Source organism: Coenobita brevimanus, chromosome 98 (assembly GCF_032717465.1).
Source record: "Coenobita brevimanus isolate Jiangsu-jjx chromosome 98, ASM3271746v2, whole genome shotgun sequence".
NCBI classification, from domain to species: domain Eukaryota; kingdom Metazoa; phylum Arthropoda; class Malacostraca; order Decapoda; family Coenobitidae; genus Coenobita; species Coenobita brevimanus.
The window spans coordinates 2,449,261-2,468,991 of record NC_137051.1 but is presented as its reverse complement, the minus strand read 5'-3'; the positions used below and the strand labels follow the sequence as shown (position 1 = coordinate 2,468,991).

The following is a 19,731-nucleotide window of genomic DNA, read 5'->3' as shown; positions in this document are numbered from 1 at the left end:
AACAACTGTGAAAAGAGAGACCGGATTAAATATATATAAAGAACTCATCTTACGTAAATCACTGACACTGCCAAAACTTGTAGTCTGTAAACTGAACTACACTGAAAAGGTCAGCACAAAAGTTACTTATTTAAACAAACACTTTACTTAAAAAATGTATAATAAACTGATAAGACTGTACTGTACTTCTCTGCAGATAGCAGAATGAAACAAGCAATAAAAAGGCGAGCCTGGAATACTCTAGTGATCAGTATTTTCCTAATTAATAGCAGTAGTCAAAATCAGTTGCTAACAGTTTTCTAAACATGCACAACCACTGACAAAATGAATCTATTCTACTTACATTATCAACATCTATGAACTGTATGCAGGTCAATAAATGAATGCTGGAAACCAGAAACATGCTTAAGAAAACACCTTTCTACTCATACTTGACAAAATAACAAACAACGGACAACATAAGACAAGTCACAGCATCTGCCAAGGGAAAAAACATTCCGGCATCCCAAGTGACAATGTGTGAATAAGGACACATAAATGGAGAGATGGATTATGCTACTCTCCAGCGGACAACAAGGACAAACACAGACACGGCACACAAACGTCCTCCTGGTCACGCTTGGAGGTGTATTAAAGGGACCACGGCAGATTTGGTTCATCGAAAATGCAGTACTGGGGTAAATGTGATGTGAATATGCCCTAGGGATCATGACCCTAAAAATAATGAAGGTAAATAATAAATAAATATTTTCTATACAGGGACTCATCACCACCATGCATAAGTTCATGTTGGTATTTACAGGTATGTCAAATGGCTCTATATACATATCTGCATTTTCGAGTGGGAGTCAGACATGAGCGAAAGATGGTATAAGAAGCTGCAGACGTAGAATTATTGACACAAGATGCTTCTATGATCAATGTTGGGTTCTACGTTCCTCGCTAAGTGGTAATAATGCCATTCTCAACTAAGGGTGAGTTCGTAAACTTGCATAAGAATGAGGGAGGTCTTTATTCTGACAGAAGTCTAAGATAACCTCTTTTCCTCTTACTCTCTCAAGATAGCTGTACTCCAGTAAGGGAAAGCTACAAAACTTATTCCCAGCCCTCTGTCCTATGTTTACATAAGGCACAGGACATAGAATAAGTACCATTCCTTGTCAAGTGTGATGATGTACAGTAATTTGATTTACATGCTAGTGAGACTTGTTATTATTTATTTAAAAGATGATAGCTCAATCTTTATAATTTTAAATACTGGGCAGCTCAACACTCAAAATACTCTTTTACGAACTCATTCAGACTAAATCAGTAAACTCTCTTGCTAAGGAGACGCTACTCGCTAGAGGACGAGGCTTGACGTGTGCACAATCCGGACCCTTCCATCTTTACCTCGCTTATCACTCATACTCAGTTTCTTTCGGATTTTCTTTGCCTTAACAGGATCATCTGTATCGTCTTCTGCCTCCGCTTCCTCATCCTCCTCCACTTCCTCTGTTGACACTTGTTCCTTTTTCTTTTTCTTGGCCTTACCGGGAAACTTACTGTCGTTTGCGGGAACTTAAGAGGAAGAAGGGGAGCAGTCATGTAAGGGAGCCAGATATATTGTGTCTCTGGCAAACCTGGTGGCTTTACTCAACAGTTTAGGCCAGTGAAAGTGCATCAAAAATATCTGCTGTTTCTTCTTTAAAACAGTCTATCAAACTCTGTTTCAGTCACTAGACCTGCATTTTACTCACAACCAACATTAGTGCAAAAATAAAAAAATTACACAAATCATTAATATAACCATTCTTTACTTCAGGACAAAAAAGATTGTAAACAAAGTGAATCTCACTCACAATCCACAGGCAACCCTGCACATGGGTGGTATTGACAACACAATGTCTGGTAATCTAAGGTTTACCAGTGCAGGCAAGTCACTAGTCAAGAAGGTGATGGTCTCTGACATTATGTGAGCTGAAATCAAATTGGTGATAATCAGGTTTGGATTCCCATACTCAACATGATCTGCCTTGTTGGCAAATCCCTGTACTGGCCAAACAGCTTAATGCTTACAGCTTTACATAACTGTACTTTATCCTACAATCTGTTGATTAAAACCACCATAAATCCTTCTAAGTTACATCAACAAGCAAAACAGAGCCTTAGTCCAAGTGTACTTAAGGATCCTTGCAGAACATTTATGTGGAACAGTAAAATGTATAAAAAGGTATGCTGCCAAAGACCCTTTTAAATTTACAACAAACCCTAATATCAGAACATAACCTCTGAGGCACAAAATAATTGACTGAACACCGTGTTTTGTGGTGTCTTGATTGGGATTACAAGAAAGTAAAGATATTTGGACACACCTGAATTCCACAGTGTATGATGTTATTTTGCCTGGCTTACATTAAAATACAAATACTGGACAGAGAACAGCAAGTTTTGCATATCTAATAAAACAGGTATAAGAAGCAACTTGTCTGTGGTGAAATTTGAAAACATTAAAAATCAGAAAAAAAAAAATGAAAAGTATGACTGCAAGTAATAAGATGAAAAACGATGTAATTTTGATAGAACAAAAAAAAAATACATGAAACAAGGAAAGCCATAAATAAAATAATAATAATTTTTGTGGAAAAACATGCATAAGTGCCAATAACTGCATGCACTGGAATCCATTCACTGCATGTATTTGTACTGTACAAACAGTATATATTTTGTGTATGGTAGACTCTCTCTCTCTCTCTATACATACATACATATATATATATAAATAAAGTTACCTCTCAACTAACACGAGTTTAGAAAATGCATTTTCGTTTTAACACGAGCAAATATTTAGGGAGATATGTTTAATTAACAAGAGTTTCTCGATTTAACGCAACTTTACACATATGTAATGGTTTCAAATTAGCCTTGCGCGCCTTGGACAATCCCAAGCTGATAGACCGTGAGTGGCAGTTTATGCATAAATACAATTTTTTATTTGTCTTTTGCTTAAACTGATTTTATTCGAACTATAATATTCGAAAAAGAAGTTTGGCCCCATTCTGAGTAATTTCGGACAAAATTTGGCCACGAAAGTGATGGTAGATCTAAATTGTTACAACATGATGCTGCAGAACAAAGAAGAAAACCACTCAGACCAAAATAGAGCAGTTCTTTATGAAGAAGACAGAAAACTTAAGGGAGTTATCTTCATCACCAGTAGCACGGAAGTCAGAGGAAGAGGAAGGACAGCAGTGCGAGGAGGGACAACAAATTTAGGGTGGGGAGCAGCGGGAGGTGGGGTAGAGGGGTAAGGAGGGACAGCAGCAGACGACGAGTGATGCATAGATGAAGTGAGGCTGTGTGTTATTGTTTGTGACCTAGTTACTGTAATGAAAATGTTGCTTTTACTGTAGTGTTTTTATGACCTACTAATGCATTAATAGTACCAGTAGAAAAATGACGATGATTAGATGTATGTACAGTGAGGCCTGGGAGGGCTAGAATTATGACTGAAAAGTTTGGAGGAAGGATAGGACTGGAAGGTACTTGTGTTGTGATGAGAAGGGGGAGACTGTGATGGTCTGGGTACAGAGAGGATGAAAGATGACAACTGGGTACGGAGGGTGAGAGGTGTGAACGTTGAAGGTAGGGTTGCAAGAGGCAGACCAAAGAGGACCTGGGACATGGTCAAAGAGTATGACCTCAGGGGTAAGGGACTGAATAAGAAGACTGCCACAGATAAAGCAGCATGGACAGCCGCCATTAGGTGACAAAGGCCAATGCACACAAGCATATCAGAGCCTTTAAATGATACAATACGATCCTTGTAATATTAATAAATTATGATTGATTAGCTTTCTAATTACAAAACTTTCTTGTTTATCATGAACTATGTACTGACAGGATTATTTTTTCACTTACACCCATGCTGAATGCTGTAAACCACACTGTAGATGCATGCTTGTCAGGCTTTGTTATATGATAGCAAGACACAGTGTACATATCTCTTGTACGAGTATAATGTGTCAACCTGCATGTAACACATTTGTATAGAGGGTGCAATAAGCAGTAAAAAAAAATTCTCCATTTTCAGCAATGCAATTATTAACTTTTGTCATTATGACCTTTTTTTTTTTTTTTTTTTTTTTTTTTTTTTTTTTTTTTAAATTCCTGCTGCCACCAAGCAATTTATGTTAGTTTAGGAGAGATGTTTTGAACCACACGGGTTTGGTATAAGCTCTGTTAAGTAACTCTGAACGTGCCAAACTGGATAAACCAAGAAAATGGAGGTCGAGCAACAAAATTTTTTACTCATGGCACCTTTGGAGTTCCTTCAAGGAGAAGCATAATAAAAATTAAATGCAGAGCTCCATGGAGGACTTCCAAAGGCAAAATGGTGTTCGTAATTCAGTATTTTATTCTCTATTTTCTTGAATTTGATTCTGGTACATTTGGAGATACTCCACATGGCTCCCTATGTTACAATGCCTCCTTTAACATTTCTGCTCTTGCTATTGCCAGGAATTTTTATTTAGCTCTGGAAAGATCTATAGTGAATGGATACAACCCGCAAAATCAAACTAAAATACTTGACAATGTAACACCTGTGCCTAACTCCTTCAGCCAGAAAATATACTTTTTATTTTATTCTTGCTACTTCCAGATATTTATATTCTTCTTGGTAAAGATCTTTTGTACTGAGAGGATAAATGAGGGCTGTATGTAACACAATCATCTCAAAATGTTTCTCTGAAGGTATATACAACTGTCATCGGGCAGCATGAATGATATAAAAATGCCATCAGGGTGAAGCAATTAATCATGAACACAAAACTGAGGTGTAAATTAAAGTTGTTAAAAACTAAGATGTTTTACACTGAACTAGAAATATTAACTTCAGTCTGATGACGAAAAAAACTAAGACGTTTTACACTGAATTAGAAATATTAACTTCAGTCTGATGACATCTTTTCCATTTTATTCCTGTAACCTTTAGACAACTTCATTCAGTTCAGAGATATTTTTCCAACTAGGGACTTAAAAATATAGTCATCAATCTCTAACTATGGCATCTTTCCTTTGCTGAATAAAATCCTTAATGCAGTACCAACAATAAGCCAAAAACTTTGTCATCAGTTGGAAAAGTTTAACAAAGAAGTTAAAAAAAAAATCAGAAATAAAAAATATTTGTAAAGATATATCAACTCTCTCACGGCACTGATATCTTTTATATATTACATCAGCTAATCTCGATGACCCTACTCAGCTTCGTAAAGTTCTCTCATAGTGAAAGACCTGTAGAAGGCTGTCTACTGTCTAACCCCTCCACTCCAAGGTCTCACCTAGGCTGAACAAAACTGTGATGGTAAAAAGAAAAGAATAAAGACATCATGATAAAAGTGGTTAACTCCTTTAGCATGACGACATATTTTCAATTTTATTCTTTCTGTCTCCCAAAGATTTCATTCACCTCAGGATAAAGTTATATTTAGCCTTAGCCTTCAGTTATCACTTTCACAATCATGGTACTCTCCTCAATGATATAAAAAACTGGTAGAAACAGGAACAAACTACTGTATAAATAACATTCTCAGACTGAAGGGGCATTAGTAAAAAATCATGCCTCTCACAAATGGGTAGAAGGATCATGGGAGGAGTAAAGCATTGGGTGGTATTCTCATTAGCTTGGAATGTTTTCTAGCACTTGTTTCAAAATGATATACAGGATGATTCACAACTCCGTAACCCCAGAATAATGTTAAAACAGTATATCCTATGTTAATTACAGTACATATTTGTATCAGCCCATATTAGGTCCACTTGAGGACCAGACATTCTTCTCACAGGGAGAGTGACAGCCAGAAGCAACCCTCACTCATGCTGCCAAAGTATGAAGGGAGAAGAGTGGTTCATATAAAACAGTGATGCATATGAAGTTGAGTTATATGGCTATCTTTGAGTGAGTTAGAGTCTGCATATAACATCAGTACAAATGACGTGGTCCAAACATATGCAAGTATATGAAAGGGCATAATACCAGCACCCACATTACATGTCTGCCATGGATGAATTCAAACCTTTCACTCAGGGCACATGCATTACGAGACAAGGGTGCTACCGACCATGCCTCCATGACCAGATTTAAATGAAATTCCATACTTAGGACACTTGTCTAAGTTGGTCATACAGGTATACGGTATTTGAGAAACTGCTACTTATATGAATTTAAAGATAGTTACAAAACACCAAATACCACTGTGATTACCAGCACAACATTGAGTGGGCATCAGCTGCCTCATCAAGTAATCATGTCCTGTATAAGCATGTGTGTTTCTTAATTCTCCAGATTTAACTCCAGATCTTTTACCATGGTGCTAACTTTGAAAAAAGTACTGTATATACAAATGTCTCGCACAATCCATGGGCTAAAAGAAAACATCACAATGGAGATTGCAGCTATCTCAGTGTATTGGTTGCATCAAACATTCACAAGTATGGAACACAGGGTTCAATTATGTTAAGCATTGAAGATGGCTTTAAATATTTAAGGAATTTCTGGATAAACTGCACAGAAATAAAGTACCCAAACTCCATTTACTCTGCAGCCTCAAAGTAATGAATCATCCTGTACTTTGCATTTTACAGCTTATTATACTCATTGATAGCTTTATATTGACATAATTATTCCAAAATATAAAAAAATTAACATGCCAGATACAGATATAAACTGGTAAGGCAGAGGTGCCAGGAAGCTTCCTTAACCATCGAGAATGGCCCAATGTATAATGTCACTGGGGTTAAATGGGGGACAAGTGGGGTCAGTGGCAATGTACCTCTTAGCAGCACTGGCACCAGCTAATACAAACAGCCAACAAAATTAATCATCACAACAAGGCAAACTGCAAAATATGAAAATATGAAAGCCAGACCCCAAATCCAGTACAGATTTTTTTTTTCTTGCTACCTTCAGACAAATTACCCAGCTTAGGACAGACTTTTCAAACTAAAGGGTAGATACAGTCTTTCTACAGCTTTCAATAACTCTTCCACTAACAGAGAGCTCTTTTAAGCTGAATAAAACTGCCTGGAGGTAGGGAAAGGAAGTGTTCCAAACAGATGAAAATTATATGGTACATAATACTTCTGATAAACAATACTGAGGTACTGATATGAAGACATATGATAGTTTTCTACCCACATACTCTGAATTTAGTTTATATTTTGAAAACCAGGTTAATCTTCAGTTTAAGGCTGAAGCATAAATGCTTCATTTCCACAGTATTCAAGCTTTATATACCATGGCATCTTGATTCTACCTCATTCCACCTTTGATGGTGAGAATTCATATTGTGATGCTCCTGCTGCTGTGATTACTGTGATTATGATATAGATAGATAGGATATAATATATACATGTATATATGTAGGTAGATAAACAGACAGATAGATAGATATAATATAATATATATATATATATATATATATATATATATATATATACATATTTATATTTTGGTATGGTCATCAAATACATATCACTGCAGGGACTAGCTCCAGTCCAGTTAACTTCTTAAGCCAGAGGATGTAACTTTATTGTATTTTCCTATCTCCAGACAAATTTTATCTCTGAAGAGACTTCAAACTGGAAGGGTTCGATACTTTCATTAACTCCTTCACTAACTGGTGTTCAAACTGAATAAAATTATCTGGTAGCAACAAGAGTATGGTAAGTTAAATGTGTTTTCCTTGGCCAGATGGGGTTAATAGGTATATTAGTCACTCCAACGGGTTGCTCAGTACTGCATGTGCTGGTGTTTTTTTTTGTCCTGACAGCATGTGGTTTAAGTGTCTGGGTATTTGTTATGGTAATAAACCATAACCAAATCTCATTTATCACAGCTGCAGTGCAGTAAATTAAGCCCTTCAATAAAATGATGTCTTTTTAAATATAATTTTTTGCTACCACCTGATGATTTTACCCACCCTAATAGGAATCCTCTGAGGTAAAGGAGATAACGACAATCTCCTCTTACCTATTTCACTATAAAAACATTTTTAATATCTTAATCTTGCTAAGCTACAAATTTACTCACCCCACAAAGAAAAAGTGATAACAAACGGGTCAAATGGAGTTATATTTAATCCCTCCACTTCAAATTCTCAGCCAATGAACAAAAACACCCTAACATCTTTTCCTAAGCAATTTATTTTGCTTATTACACCTTACTGTCCTATTCTGTGGTACACAAATCCTTCCAATATTACCATACTCTGTATAAATAATATACATAAGGATATTAACCAGCCATATCCAGAATAAATAATTAGGGAAGAGGTGTTAGGGAGCTTTCTTACTCAATGAGAATATGGGTTCAGGAGACAGGACAAAATTGACATACTCGTAATAAAGGAGTTAAACCCTTCTTTACAAGATCTCTCCTCCTAACCTGAATAATTGTCTGGTGGTAGGTGGAGTAAAATAAAATGGGCATCATCTTACCAGTGGGGCTTGTAGTGGGAATAAAGGGGAGGGGAACAGTCCACACAGGTATTCCCCAACTTTGTATTACATTTAAGTCGTAAGTCAGAACAAACTCTAATCTCTGTTGTCATTAAAAAAAACTATAATTAAATAACCTATTTTTACTGTACATATGGCGATCTTCTGGTTAATGGAATGATGGTTAAGATCATGGTGCTGATTAACAACAGAAGTCAGTGCCTAACACTTTATACTTCTGGCCATCACAGTAAGGCAAAGCTGAGTGTTGGATGATTAGAACAGCAACAATTACTGCAATAAATATGATCAAATGATATCCTGAATTTCTTCCTGGACAGCCCAAGACTACGAAATTCAGTAGAAACAAACATTCATGAATTATTTTCCTCTATATCCTCCCCTTTAATAAGGATTCAAAGATTACAAAGGTAAACAAATCTGGATCTGATGACTTATTGTTGGGCGGAGCCATCCAAGTGTGCCGCAAAGGAAAGCCAGAAACCATTTAAGACAAATAATGTACTTGAGACCCTGAGGTGCAGAAACTTAACAGCTCATCCATTTTGATTCTAGATCAGTCCACTTAATTTCGAAGCCTATGTCATATGTATGAATGCTTAATAGTAGATCTGGCTGCAGAGTAGAAACCTAAATTAATTGAACACTGGTGTTGCAAACATTCAAACATAGACAACAAGCTTCCGAAGTAAATGTGTCTATAACCAATATTCAAACACAGACAATAAGCTTCAGAAGTAAATGTGTCTATACCCAATTTGATGACATTAACTAGTTTCCTATACCACTGAGACTCAAGAACAAAGCAGTGAGAAGAAGCAAGAAGGTGCCTTAGAAAAATGACAGAAAATAAGACATGCTGTGTTTCCATACTTAGGTCAGATGCAAAGAAATGACAAAATGTTTAGGTGTGTACATGACATTTCTCCCTGCAGTTAAATAATGATGTTTTGCCTTCCGCACTAAGTACTTGGAGAAGATACTTAAAAAAAAAAAAAAAAAAAAAAAAAAAAAAAAAAAAAAAGGGGGGGGGGGGGTATTTCTATGAACCTTTAAGAATGCATGAAAGGCAACAACAGACAATACTGACATGAGTATAAAATAAAACCTGAAAAAGTGATGAGACATTACTATAATGTACTGGGTCCACTCATGCACAGTGAAACACACAAATTTACAAAATATATGCAATATAATAAACCTATGGTGTTTAAAGGATCCCTTTACAACTATCACTTCTCCATGTCCAATACTGAGGAAACTTTGAATGCAAACAGATTCCTCTCCATCTTTTAAAGACCACCAGAAAGAGGACTTCAATGACTTCCATGTCAAAGAACGAAAAAACAAGCCCCACTTCATCTCCTTAAAATAAAGTGAACAAGAGTATAACTAAAACGAACACTTAAACACATACAAACATATATATCGCCTCTCTCTCTCTCTCTCTCATCCACAAAAAACAAAAAATTAAAACTGCAGATAGTAGACAATCCCTCACTCCCCTTCTGGAGGACATAATAGAAAGCAGAGCCTCCTCCCTTGCACTCACTAAATCTAACCAATATGAGAACTCACCCTGGTTGGTCTGTGTGGTTATGAAGGTCTTGATGAGTGTGTCAGTCGTTTGTGTGTAGAGTGAGAGTGCGTAGTTGAGCGACTTGAGTTCAGGAGACTTATCAAGGAAATTCTTCTTGAGCCCATTGCCCCCAGCATGGAAGTATTGCTTTATGGTGTCCAGTGCATACTCAAGAACAGCACACTGCTTGGGGGTCAGATTCCTCTCAAAGTCCTTGGATATATCCTGCGGAAAAGGATCTCATTCAGATCTGTGGCTTTCATTCTGAAAACGTCTGATCTTGTGATATGCATCATATTTCTTTCCTGCTACCAGTAAATGATTATAATGAACTCTGAAAGGACCTCCAGTACTGAATGGGTAAATTAAAGCTATATCTAACCCCTCCATTTCAAAAAGTTAATCCTAATCTGAGTAACAGTCTCGTGATGGTAAGAATAAAATGGAAATTATGTCCTTCAGATGAAAGGGATAAAACCTTCAATATGAGGTCTTACTAGTATTCAATATTTTATTCTTTCTACCTCCAAACTGTTGTTCAACTTGCAAGAGTTAGATATAGCTTCCATTAACCACACTGAGGTATCACTATCATCATCATCATCATCATCATCTGGACCTCCTTTCCCACCAAAGGGCAGGGTGAGAAGTAGCAACGTCCAGACAGCCAAAGTCTGCCCAATTCAATGGGCCATGCTTCCATTCACTCATCATTCAAGCCCTCAAAATCCTGGCTCCACCAAATAGACCAAAAAAAAATTTCACCACGTAGTAGTAGTAGTAACTGATTTCCCCTCCCCCTGTTAGAGAAGGTGGGGGGGGCTGGGCCACCTCGTAGCCCAGTGATTCACCACATTCTGTAGCTTTGCATGTATCTATCTGGTACAGCCAATCACTATAAAATGATCTTGCAGGTGGATAATGGCATTTGAAGAAGAGAGATCAAAATGGGAGTACAAACAGGAAATGTAAGTCTAAAAAAATAAGATAAAGAAAAATATTTTGGGGCAAGTGCTAATCCAGAAGTGTCATCTGAAAACCATACAAATGAAAAAATAAAAGAATACATACCATACATACACCTAGCCAATACAAAAGTGGCATTTGGGTGTATAGATGTGGATATGGAAGAAAAATAGGATACAATAATTGTTTACATAAAACACAAAGAAAGGAAACTGATGAAACTATATAATACAGTACCTGCAAAGGATTAATATTGGATGAAATAAAAGAAGGGATAAAAAAATTAGGATGAACAGTTTTCTCAAGAGCAAGCAATTCTTGGAAACAGTTACCAGATCAGTTGTGTGCCAAAACCCTTCATAAATGTGAGGAAATGTGTGATATAGTGTTACGAGACAAATATTACAAACCAGACCCCCAAAAGCCTGCATAATAAAGATGCATAAAAATGCATATCGTATAAAAATGATAAAATGGTATCAGCACAAACCTGACTCAATCCTGTAATATGAAATTATCCTACAAGAACAACATGAGTATTCTTGGCAAGACTTGGTTAAGATCAATCTGTTTCCTTCCTTAACTCTTTGGCAGCAGTAAGTTTAAATGAACTGAATAAAACAATTCATCACAAACTGAAGTAAAACAAGTTTTTATTCTCAGTTAAAATATTGGGCATGATAATTTTAACATTTTTGGTCTCCCTGGTTACTCATGAACATAGAAAATAACCTGATGCTTGCTGATATAAAACTAAGCTGGTTCGTTGCAGCCAAAAAGTTAAATGAAGGAAAAAAAAAAAAAAAAACACCATATACCCAACCCAGCATGCCTGTACTATACACGCACAACACTCAACCTCTATTACTCCAATGTCCAAACTTCACTCAATATGCATCAAAAACATAACCTCACAGAATTAACTCTGGGATGAGCCCCACACAGTAGCCAGTATCTGGGATGCTGCAGGATTCACATGAAGGAGGTAACAAATTAAGTACAGTGAAGAAAACCTACATCTCTGCATCTAGCTAAATGATCAATCCTCTAATGTTATTGGTTGGATCATTAAGTCAATGATTCTAATGTCTGAAAATCATAATATACAAATCCAAATTCATCATATACCTCTCCCAGCCTGTTAGATGCAATATCCTTCCCTAAGAATTCACATATTGTGTTTAATCATCTTTGGCCTCAATACGGATTGTAAAACTTGAGTCAGGCTGTCAAATGATACTTGGTCAGCTTAAAAAAAATAATAATAATAATTAACAAATACTGCCACACTGACCATAATATTAGACATGGCATTCTTGACATCCTTGCCGCCTAGCTGATTCTTGAAGATACGTGACATGTCCTCAATCTTGGCATTGGCAGCCATGTTCTTTGCACTGTCTGTCAAGTTTTTCAACATCATCTGAGGGAGGAATGAAGAAGGCTTATATTAATGCCTGTCAACTGCATGAGTCATTATGGCAGACATTTTTGTCAAGTCCCAGTCTCTCCCTAGAATAATAATACAATTAATCATTCTATAGCACGAACCACTTCAGTGCAATATACTGTACTCTGTATTCTGTATTTCACTTTGCAAGTTGGCACTGCATTCTTATAATGGAAATAACAGCCATATAAACTTACAGCCTTGTCAGTCATAGGTGGCAGTACAACTGTTTTCTCCATGGTGGTCATAACGATCTTCCACAGTTCCTTGAGGAGTCTTTTCAGTACGGTCTTCTCACAGGACTGGGCATATAGGGATAGAGAGTCTTCTAGTAGGTCCATAAGTGGAACAAGCACCTCGTCAGCTTCAATTGCCACAGCATTACGTTGAGATGGCTGCACTTGACCGCTGCCCTTCACTGCTGCTAGTTTGTCTCCCATCTCCTTCACCTTTACTGCTATACGACACTCCAGGCTGTTCATAAAAAACACATTTATTAATATGCTGATCAAAGAACGTTCCCAGAAGCCTCCTTCTCAAATACCTTTTATTCACTCATTCATTCATCATCTATTCCTGGGTTGCCTCATGAGGAGTGTAGGAGCCCAGGGCTAGGCAAGTTAGTCCTGATATTTAATATGAGAGTGACCAGCCTCACTCATTCCTCTGTGGCAATACATGAACTATAAACCTCAACCACCCCTTGGGTATTAACCTGCATCGGCTCAATCCGACTGGAGTGCCTTAATTACTCACTAAACCACCAGGCACCATAATTTGGTTATATGGTTACCACCCAGGACAGTAAATGGTTTCTTGTCACTAAGTGTAGAGTCACTCATTGACAGAACGAAGAGGAAAGAATGACGGAAAGATAGACAGAAGAGGAAGGAAGGAAAGAAGAAAGGAAGAGAGGGAACGGCAGGAACCCGAGAGCAGCACTACATCGAGTGGGTGGATGGTAAGTGTCCTCATCCACCACAAAAACTGATCCCATTTCATTCTCTGCATAAACATCTTTTAGTTTCCATAAAAACAAGTCAACATCCTGGCCCTTTCTCCCACATGGCAATGAGGAAAGGTAGGCCCTACAAGTATAAAGAGAAAGTATGAAAGTGGGAACGTAGAGAAGACGATGCTGGGTAGTGTTGCTGATACGAGGGCAGTGAGAAGACGACGTGCAGGTCTGTCAGATCATATGAGTGTGGTATGACTGATCAAGCTGAGAGGAGTGAGATGGACCAAGAGAGGGAAGAGCAGTCAGGGAGAGAGACTGAAAGTCAAGAAACTGAGGATCAAAGAAATGGCAGAATAATATAGGGCCAAAGTAGGGGAGGAGTTAGAATCAGTGAATTGGAATGAAATGGATCTGGACGGCCTGTAGAATACATATAGAGATTGCTTAGTTAGGAATAGTGGTGTGCAGTGTGGCAAGAGTAATAACAAAGAAAAAAAGTATGACAAGGTGGGATGAAGAGACAAAGAGAGCAGTGGAGGAAGAGAGGAAGAAGACTGTAATAACCGAACTGACATTTAACAAATTAATCACTGGTCAGACTGAGCTTTGACTGCAGGCCCTCGCGCTCCACACATGTGCACGTTACCACTGAGTCAAAGAGAGGATCCCCTGCTTTGCCTCTAGGCAACATGGGCTTTTATAGACCCCATTACATCACTCTTTTCTCCCCTTGGTGATTAATTTGGTGAGTTTCGAACACACATGGTAGCATGGCACTGGAGGCCACCATTGGGGATGCTGCAGACCACACCAAACAGTTACTCCCCGGGATGTAAGGACTAAGACGCTGTCAGCTAACCAACAACATCATTGCCCTCCAAGCCTCATCTCACATCCCACACTGATGCCGACCAATGCAATAACCAAGCTAAAAATTAACAAATCAATCACACTGGTCTGGGCAGGATTCAATTGCAGGCACTCATGCTCCACATGCACACACTTTACCACTAAGCCAATGAGAGGATCCCCTGCTTTACCTCTAGGCAACGAGTAAAAAGTCTTGTGGCCAACACAACTGAAGCGCAAGAAATAGAGGCACAAAAGGATCAAAGGGACAATGATGACAAAAAACAAAACATCAAAATGCCACACTGTATCTACTGCAGAGAAGAACTTGAACTCGATACAGGACAGGGGTTCAGTTGAAATAACTGAATATACTGAGAACAAGAAGGACGTAAAGTGACTAATAAAGAGGAAAAAGAAGGAGGTACATGATGATCTTGGAAGAAAAATGAATGAAACCTGCTCTGAAAATAGGAAATTATTTTGGAAAGAGGTGCGGAAATGCAGAAGTGACAGTGGAAAGAAATGAGAAAGTGTGAAGGATGAAAGTGGTAGATTATTAACCCATGGGGATGAAGTAAGAACTAGATGGAAAGAATATTTTGGAAGTCTGATGAATGGGGATGGAGAGCCCAAAGCGACCATTAACATGATTGGTTTTGGAGGTGTACAGAGAAGGAATGCAGTGCCAGGAAACATGACACTCGCAGAAGTGAAGAATGCTGTGAAGTGGCTGAAAAATGGGAAAGCAGCTGGGGTTGATGAACTGTATGCAGAGATCAAGTGCTTGTTGGAGATATGTAAGAAGGCATGGATGAGTGAAACTGTGCCAGAAGAGTAGAAAAAGGCAGTGACTGTACCCTTGCACAAAAATAAAGGTGAGCAAAGACAGTGCAAGAATTATCATGGCATTCATCTTGTGAGTGTTGTAGGGAAGGTATATGGAATAATTATTACAGAGAAAGTAAGAGAGATATCAGAAGTCCTAGTGAATGAATAACATGGTGGCTTTAGGAATGGTAGAGGATGTGTGGATCAAATATTTCCAGTGTGACAGATAGCAGAGCGGGCATGTGAGAATGACGATAATGTGTTTATGGAATTTATGAATCTGGAAAAAGTATACAACAAAGTAGACAAAAAGGATTGTGGAAGGTTTAGCACATGTATGGTGTAGATGGTAAGCTGCCAGGTGCCGTCAAGAATTTTTATGACGGTAGTGAGGAATGTAATGGTAAATGGGCATCTGAGTGAATGGATCACAATCAATGTAAGCGTGCGACAAGGCTGTGTGATGTTCCCATGGTTGTTCAATATATATGGTTGTTCAATATATGGATGGGGTGATGAGAGAAGTAAAAATACGGGTAATGGAGAGAGGGATGGCGTTGGTAATGAATGGTGATGGATGGAAAATCTCAAATTTGTTGTATGCTGATGATGCAGTGTTACTTTAAAATACTGGACAAGAGCTTAGTAGACTAGTGGAGAGTCTTGTAGATGTCTGTGAGCATCGTGTCTTGAGAGAAAATGTAGAAAAGAATGAAGTGATGGTTACTGAGAGCAAAGCTGATTCCCAATGTGACGTTACAATGAATGGAATGAGACTGGAATTGGTGAGAGAGTTCAAATACCTGGGTACAGTGACAGAAAAGAGAGGAAAATGTGCAAAAGAAGTGGAAAGATGAGTGACACATCGAAGGAAAGTAGTTGGTGCTATGAAGGCCTTGATAAGAAACAGAGGATCAAGTGATGCAGCTGCGCAAGGCTTACATGAATGAGTGTTAGTGCCAACTTTGACACATGGATGTGAGACTATGGCATGGCATGAAAATGAAAAATCATAAGTAAGAGTGTAGAGATGGGACTGCTGAGGAAAGTACGTGGAGTACAGAGAGTGGATAGGATCCTGACTAATGTGATACATGAAAGATGTGGAGTGCGGAAGACTGTGGACACCAGAATGGAAGAGAGTGTACTGAGATGGTTTGGTCATGTGGAGAGAATGGATGACAATAGAGTGGTGAAAAAAGTATATCTGAACAAATCTGAAGGAGTGGGGAGGTAAGGTTGGCCAAAAAGGTGGAAGGATATGGTGGATGAGTGTGTGAGGAAAAGACGTATGGAAGTTGATGAGGCTAAGGGACTGACAAGAGACCGAGCTGGATGGATGAATTTTGTGCAATGTGCATAACCAGGGATCTGACACCCCTTTTTAATGTGACAATTTCAGACTGGCTCTATCAGATAGGTATGTGTGAAGCTACAGAATGTGGTAAAATCTTTTTGACCTATCTGGAGCCTGGATTCCGTGGGCCTGAATGATGAGAGAATGGAAGCGTGGCCCATTGAACTGGACAAATTTTGGCTGTCTAGACATTGTTACTCCTCATCTTGCACAAGGGTGGGAAAGGAGGTCTGGATGAAGATGAAAGAGGGCAAGCTTAACAGAATGCCTGGAGAAATGGGCCATCCTTTCTCTCCCTAAGACTGTCTCATCAAAGCATACATTCTACTATCCTATTATCAATATACTTCCTTGCTCCACCTTTTTCATGAATCACTATGTCCCTTGTCCTACCACCTCTGCACTCCACACACATTCCTCAAGTCCCATTTCCACTGCTCTTACTCTTATACAGCATCACACTCCTAACGCATGCTGCATACAACGACCCCTTCGTGCAAAGGAAGAGTCCTCTCAATGTCAGGAGAGGCAACAGCTCCCTGAACTTCTTCCAGTCACTTCTCACCTAAGCCACACCTCCGGCAGATAACATGTCTCCTGAATAAAAAATCCCCTTCCATACACTCAAGAGACTCACCAGTAAGTTCAATCCTTTCATGCCTGACAATCTCCATCTGCTCTCGCTGACATGCCGCACACATAAAATCAGCATTATCTCGCAGTCTGCCTCTAATACCACTACATCTCTTATGCACTCACTTATCACAAACACTGCACAAGATGGAATTACTTCCCACACCCTTGTGGTAAATTGCACAAGGCCACTCTCCCTCTTCTTCGACAGTACCACCACCAACCCTAGATATCCAGCATGCTCAGTGACACAAATAATTTCTTTGACTTTACAGTCTTTCCATAAAACTTCATTATTAACATCATATTATAGAACTAATCTACTGTTGCAAATAACATATTCTAACCACTAATGTGCTGACTGTAACCATCTGCAACTCACCTCTTGGCAAACTTGCATGCCAGTTCATCCAGTACAGTGTTGAGCGAGCCCTGAAGGTCATTTAGGATCGTTGCAACATCCTCCTCCAGCTTCTCTCCACCCATCTTCTCATACATCTTCTCCAGCTGTACTCTTAGTTGCTGGATGTTATTCATTAAGATGCATGCCTAAAAATAAAGGAAGGAACAGTAAAACAAGTTTTCTTATTCACTTATGAATATTACCCTTCTCATTATGAATGACAATGGAAGAATGAATGGTTAGAATGACTACTTTATGTACTCATTCATCTCCCCTCTCTGGCATGGTCTGTATGCATGTCAGTAAACAGATAATAAAATATGGTCAGTTCCAAAATACAGTATCTTCTAAATTATGACTTGGACTGCTAAGACTATAGAATGTTTGCAACTGAAGAACATCAGTAAGGCTTGAGAAATACAATTTTGTTGGATAATATACAGCAGCAGTTCTAAATGCAGACCATTCCACATCACACAGCCATGGAGCCATGTGCTGCAAAAAGGGCCTTGGGGAGGTGCCATGGCACACCACTCAGGACCTACCATAATTTTCACTTCCAACTGTGCAAACTGTATTCCGTAAGATATGAGTGCCATTTTACGCACCCCAACAAACAAAAATAATGCCCCTGCATAATCTCTTGAATTCTTAAGTTACAAATGTATGTATACTTATGAGCATTACCAGTTTTTAGTACAGTAATCTGAGGAAATTTTATTGATTTTATTATTTAAATCATGTAAAAGGCTACAATACTGCCTGAATCACTGACATGCAGTACCCAAAACTGACCTTCCATAGAATGTCATGACAGGCCATCCTCATGATAACAACGGGATGCATTTGGGAAAACTCATCATTGAGCCAGGGGATTGCTAATCGGGAATGTTATAACAAAGAAAGTACAGGGATGTGTTGGAGAGCCTTGGGATCCCCCCCCCCCAATCAAGTCCAAAACCCATCCAAATAAATTCAAAAACGAGTTTCTAGCTCACCTAAACCCTCAAATAGCTTTAAAACAAGCTAAACTAAGCCTATGAACAGTTTGTAACTCACCTAAACCCCAAAATAATATCGGAAAATCATCAAAAATGTCTGGAAAAAATCAAACTTAGTAAACTGTACCCAAAAATGACAGTGTTTGTCCCACCTATGACTTAAACACATTAATCTAAGCCTAAAAACAGTTCATAAATCAACCTACACACAAAACTTAAGTCTAAAATATAAAAAAAATTGGTTATAAAAGAAACCATCAGAAAAAAAAAAAAAAAAAAAAAAAGACGCCAGATAAATGGGGACTGGCCATCAATAAGTGGGGAAGGGTGTTAAGTTTTTTACATTGCTATGGCGGGGTATCATATAGTGGTTGATCATATAGCAGGGTATGCCTGTAATTCTACCTTCTGGTTACCCAATATTACTCACTTTCTTCTCATCACCAACATAATTGGGGAACTCCTCTTTGCAGATGTCAGCATAGGCTAGCAGAACCTTAACTATAGTCTTGGCAAACCGCTTCATGAACCGTTTCCAGATCTCTGGGTCAGGACACTCCAGTTTGGACACTACGCCGAAGCACTGGGTCAGTTGAGTGAACACATCAACCACCGAGTTCGAGAAGAGCGAGTTTTCTGAGCTGGGTGGGAACTGTAAAATTGTGGAGAAATATAAATTTAAAAATATATTTTTATGAGTTAACAAAGATGGTGTGGGAATATGGAGGGAAATCAAGGATGATAATTAGGTGAAATGGACCACTATCATGAATGAGGACGGAACAGTGCAAACTAAGGGTAGACATAACAACACGGGAAAACTAAAGGGGTACTACTGATACCAGGAAATTATAAGTTTTACTGTTAACTCCAGTTCAAGAACATACTTTGCAGTTTATTCTTGCTACAGTACCACTGGACATAAACATCTCTGAGGACATGGCTTGAAGTGAAAGGGTAAATGAAGGTTAAATATGACCTCTCCTGTTTCAAAAACAAATGCAAGTTGAGTAAAACAGTCTAACAGTAACAAAAAATATGAAACATGTCATTATACTGAACAAATTAAGGGACTGTTTTACTTTTGCAGACTATTCTTCATCTACACCTACAAATGTACTGTAGTTTTACAGCTTTATTACACTGAGGTTGGAACCTGACACTGATCTAAACTGACTGTGTTGCCATGATAAAAGTTGGAAGAA

The 19,731-nt window shown here is 38.4% G+C and overlaps 1 protein-coding gene across 1 annotated transcript in view; it reads right to left on the bottom strand.

Annotated features, from left to right (window-relative positions):
- Positions 1-19,731, bottom strand: part of unc-13 (protein unc13 homolog) — a 205,044-nt gene that overhangs the window by 11,576 nt on the left and 173,737 nt on the right. Inside the window, exons 19-24 of the mRNA XM_080283857.1 lie at positions 18,957-19,178; positions 17,505-17,671; positions 12,692-12,968; positions 12,339-12,467; positions 10,078-10,303; positions 1,393-1,560 (exon numbers count right to left, since the gene is read on the bottom strand). Coding sequence (XP_080139983.1) covers positions 1,393-1,560; positions 10,078-10,303; positions 12,339-12,467; positions 12,692-12,968; positions 17,505-17,671; positions 18,957-19,178 — 1,189 coding nt within the window. The remainder of the gene's footprint in view (positions 1-1,392; positions 1,561-10,077; positions 10,304-12,338; positions 12,468-12,691; positions 12,969-17,504; positions 17,672-18,956; positions 19,179-19,731) is intronic.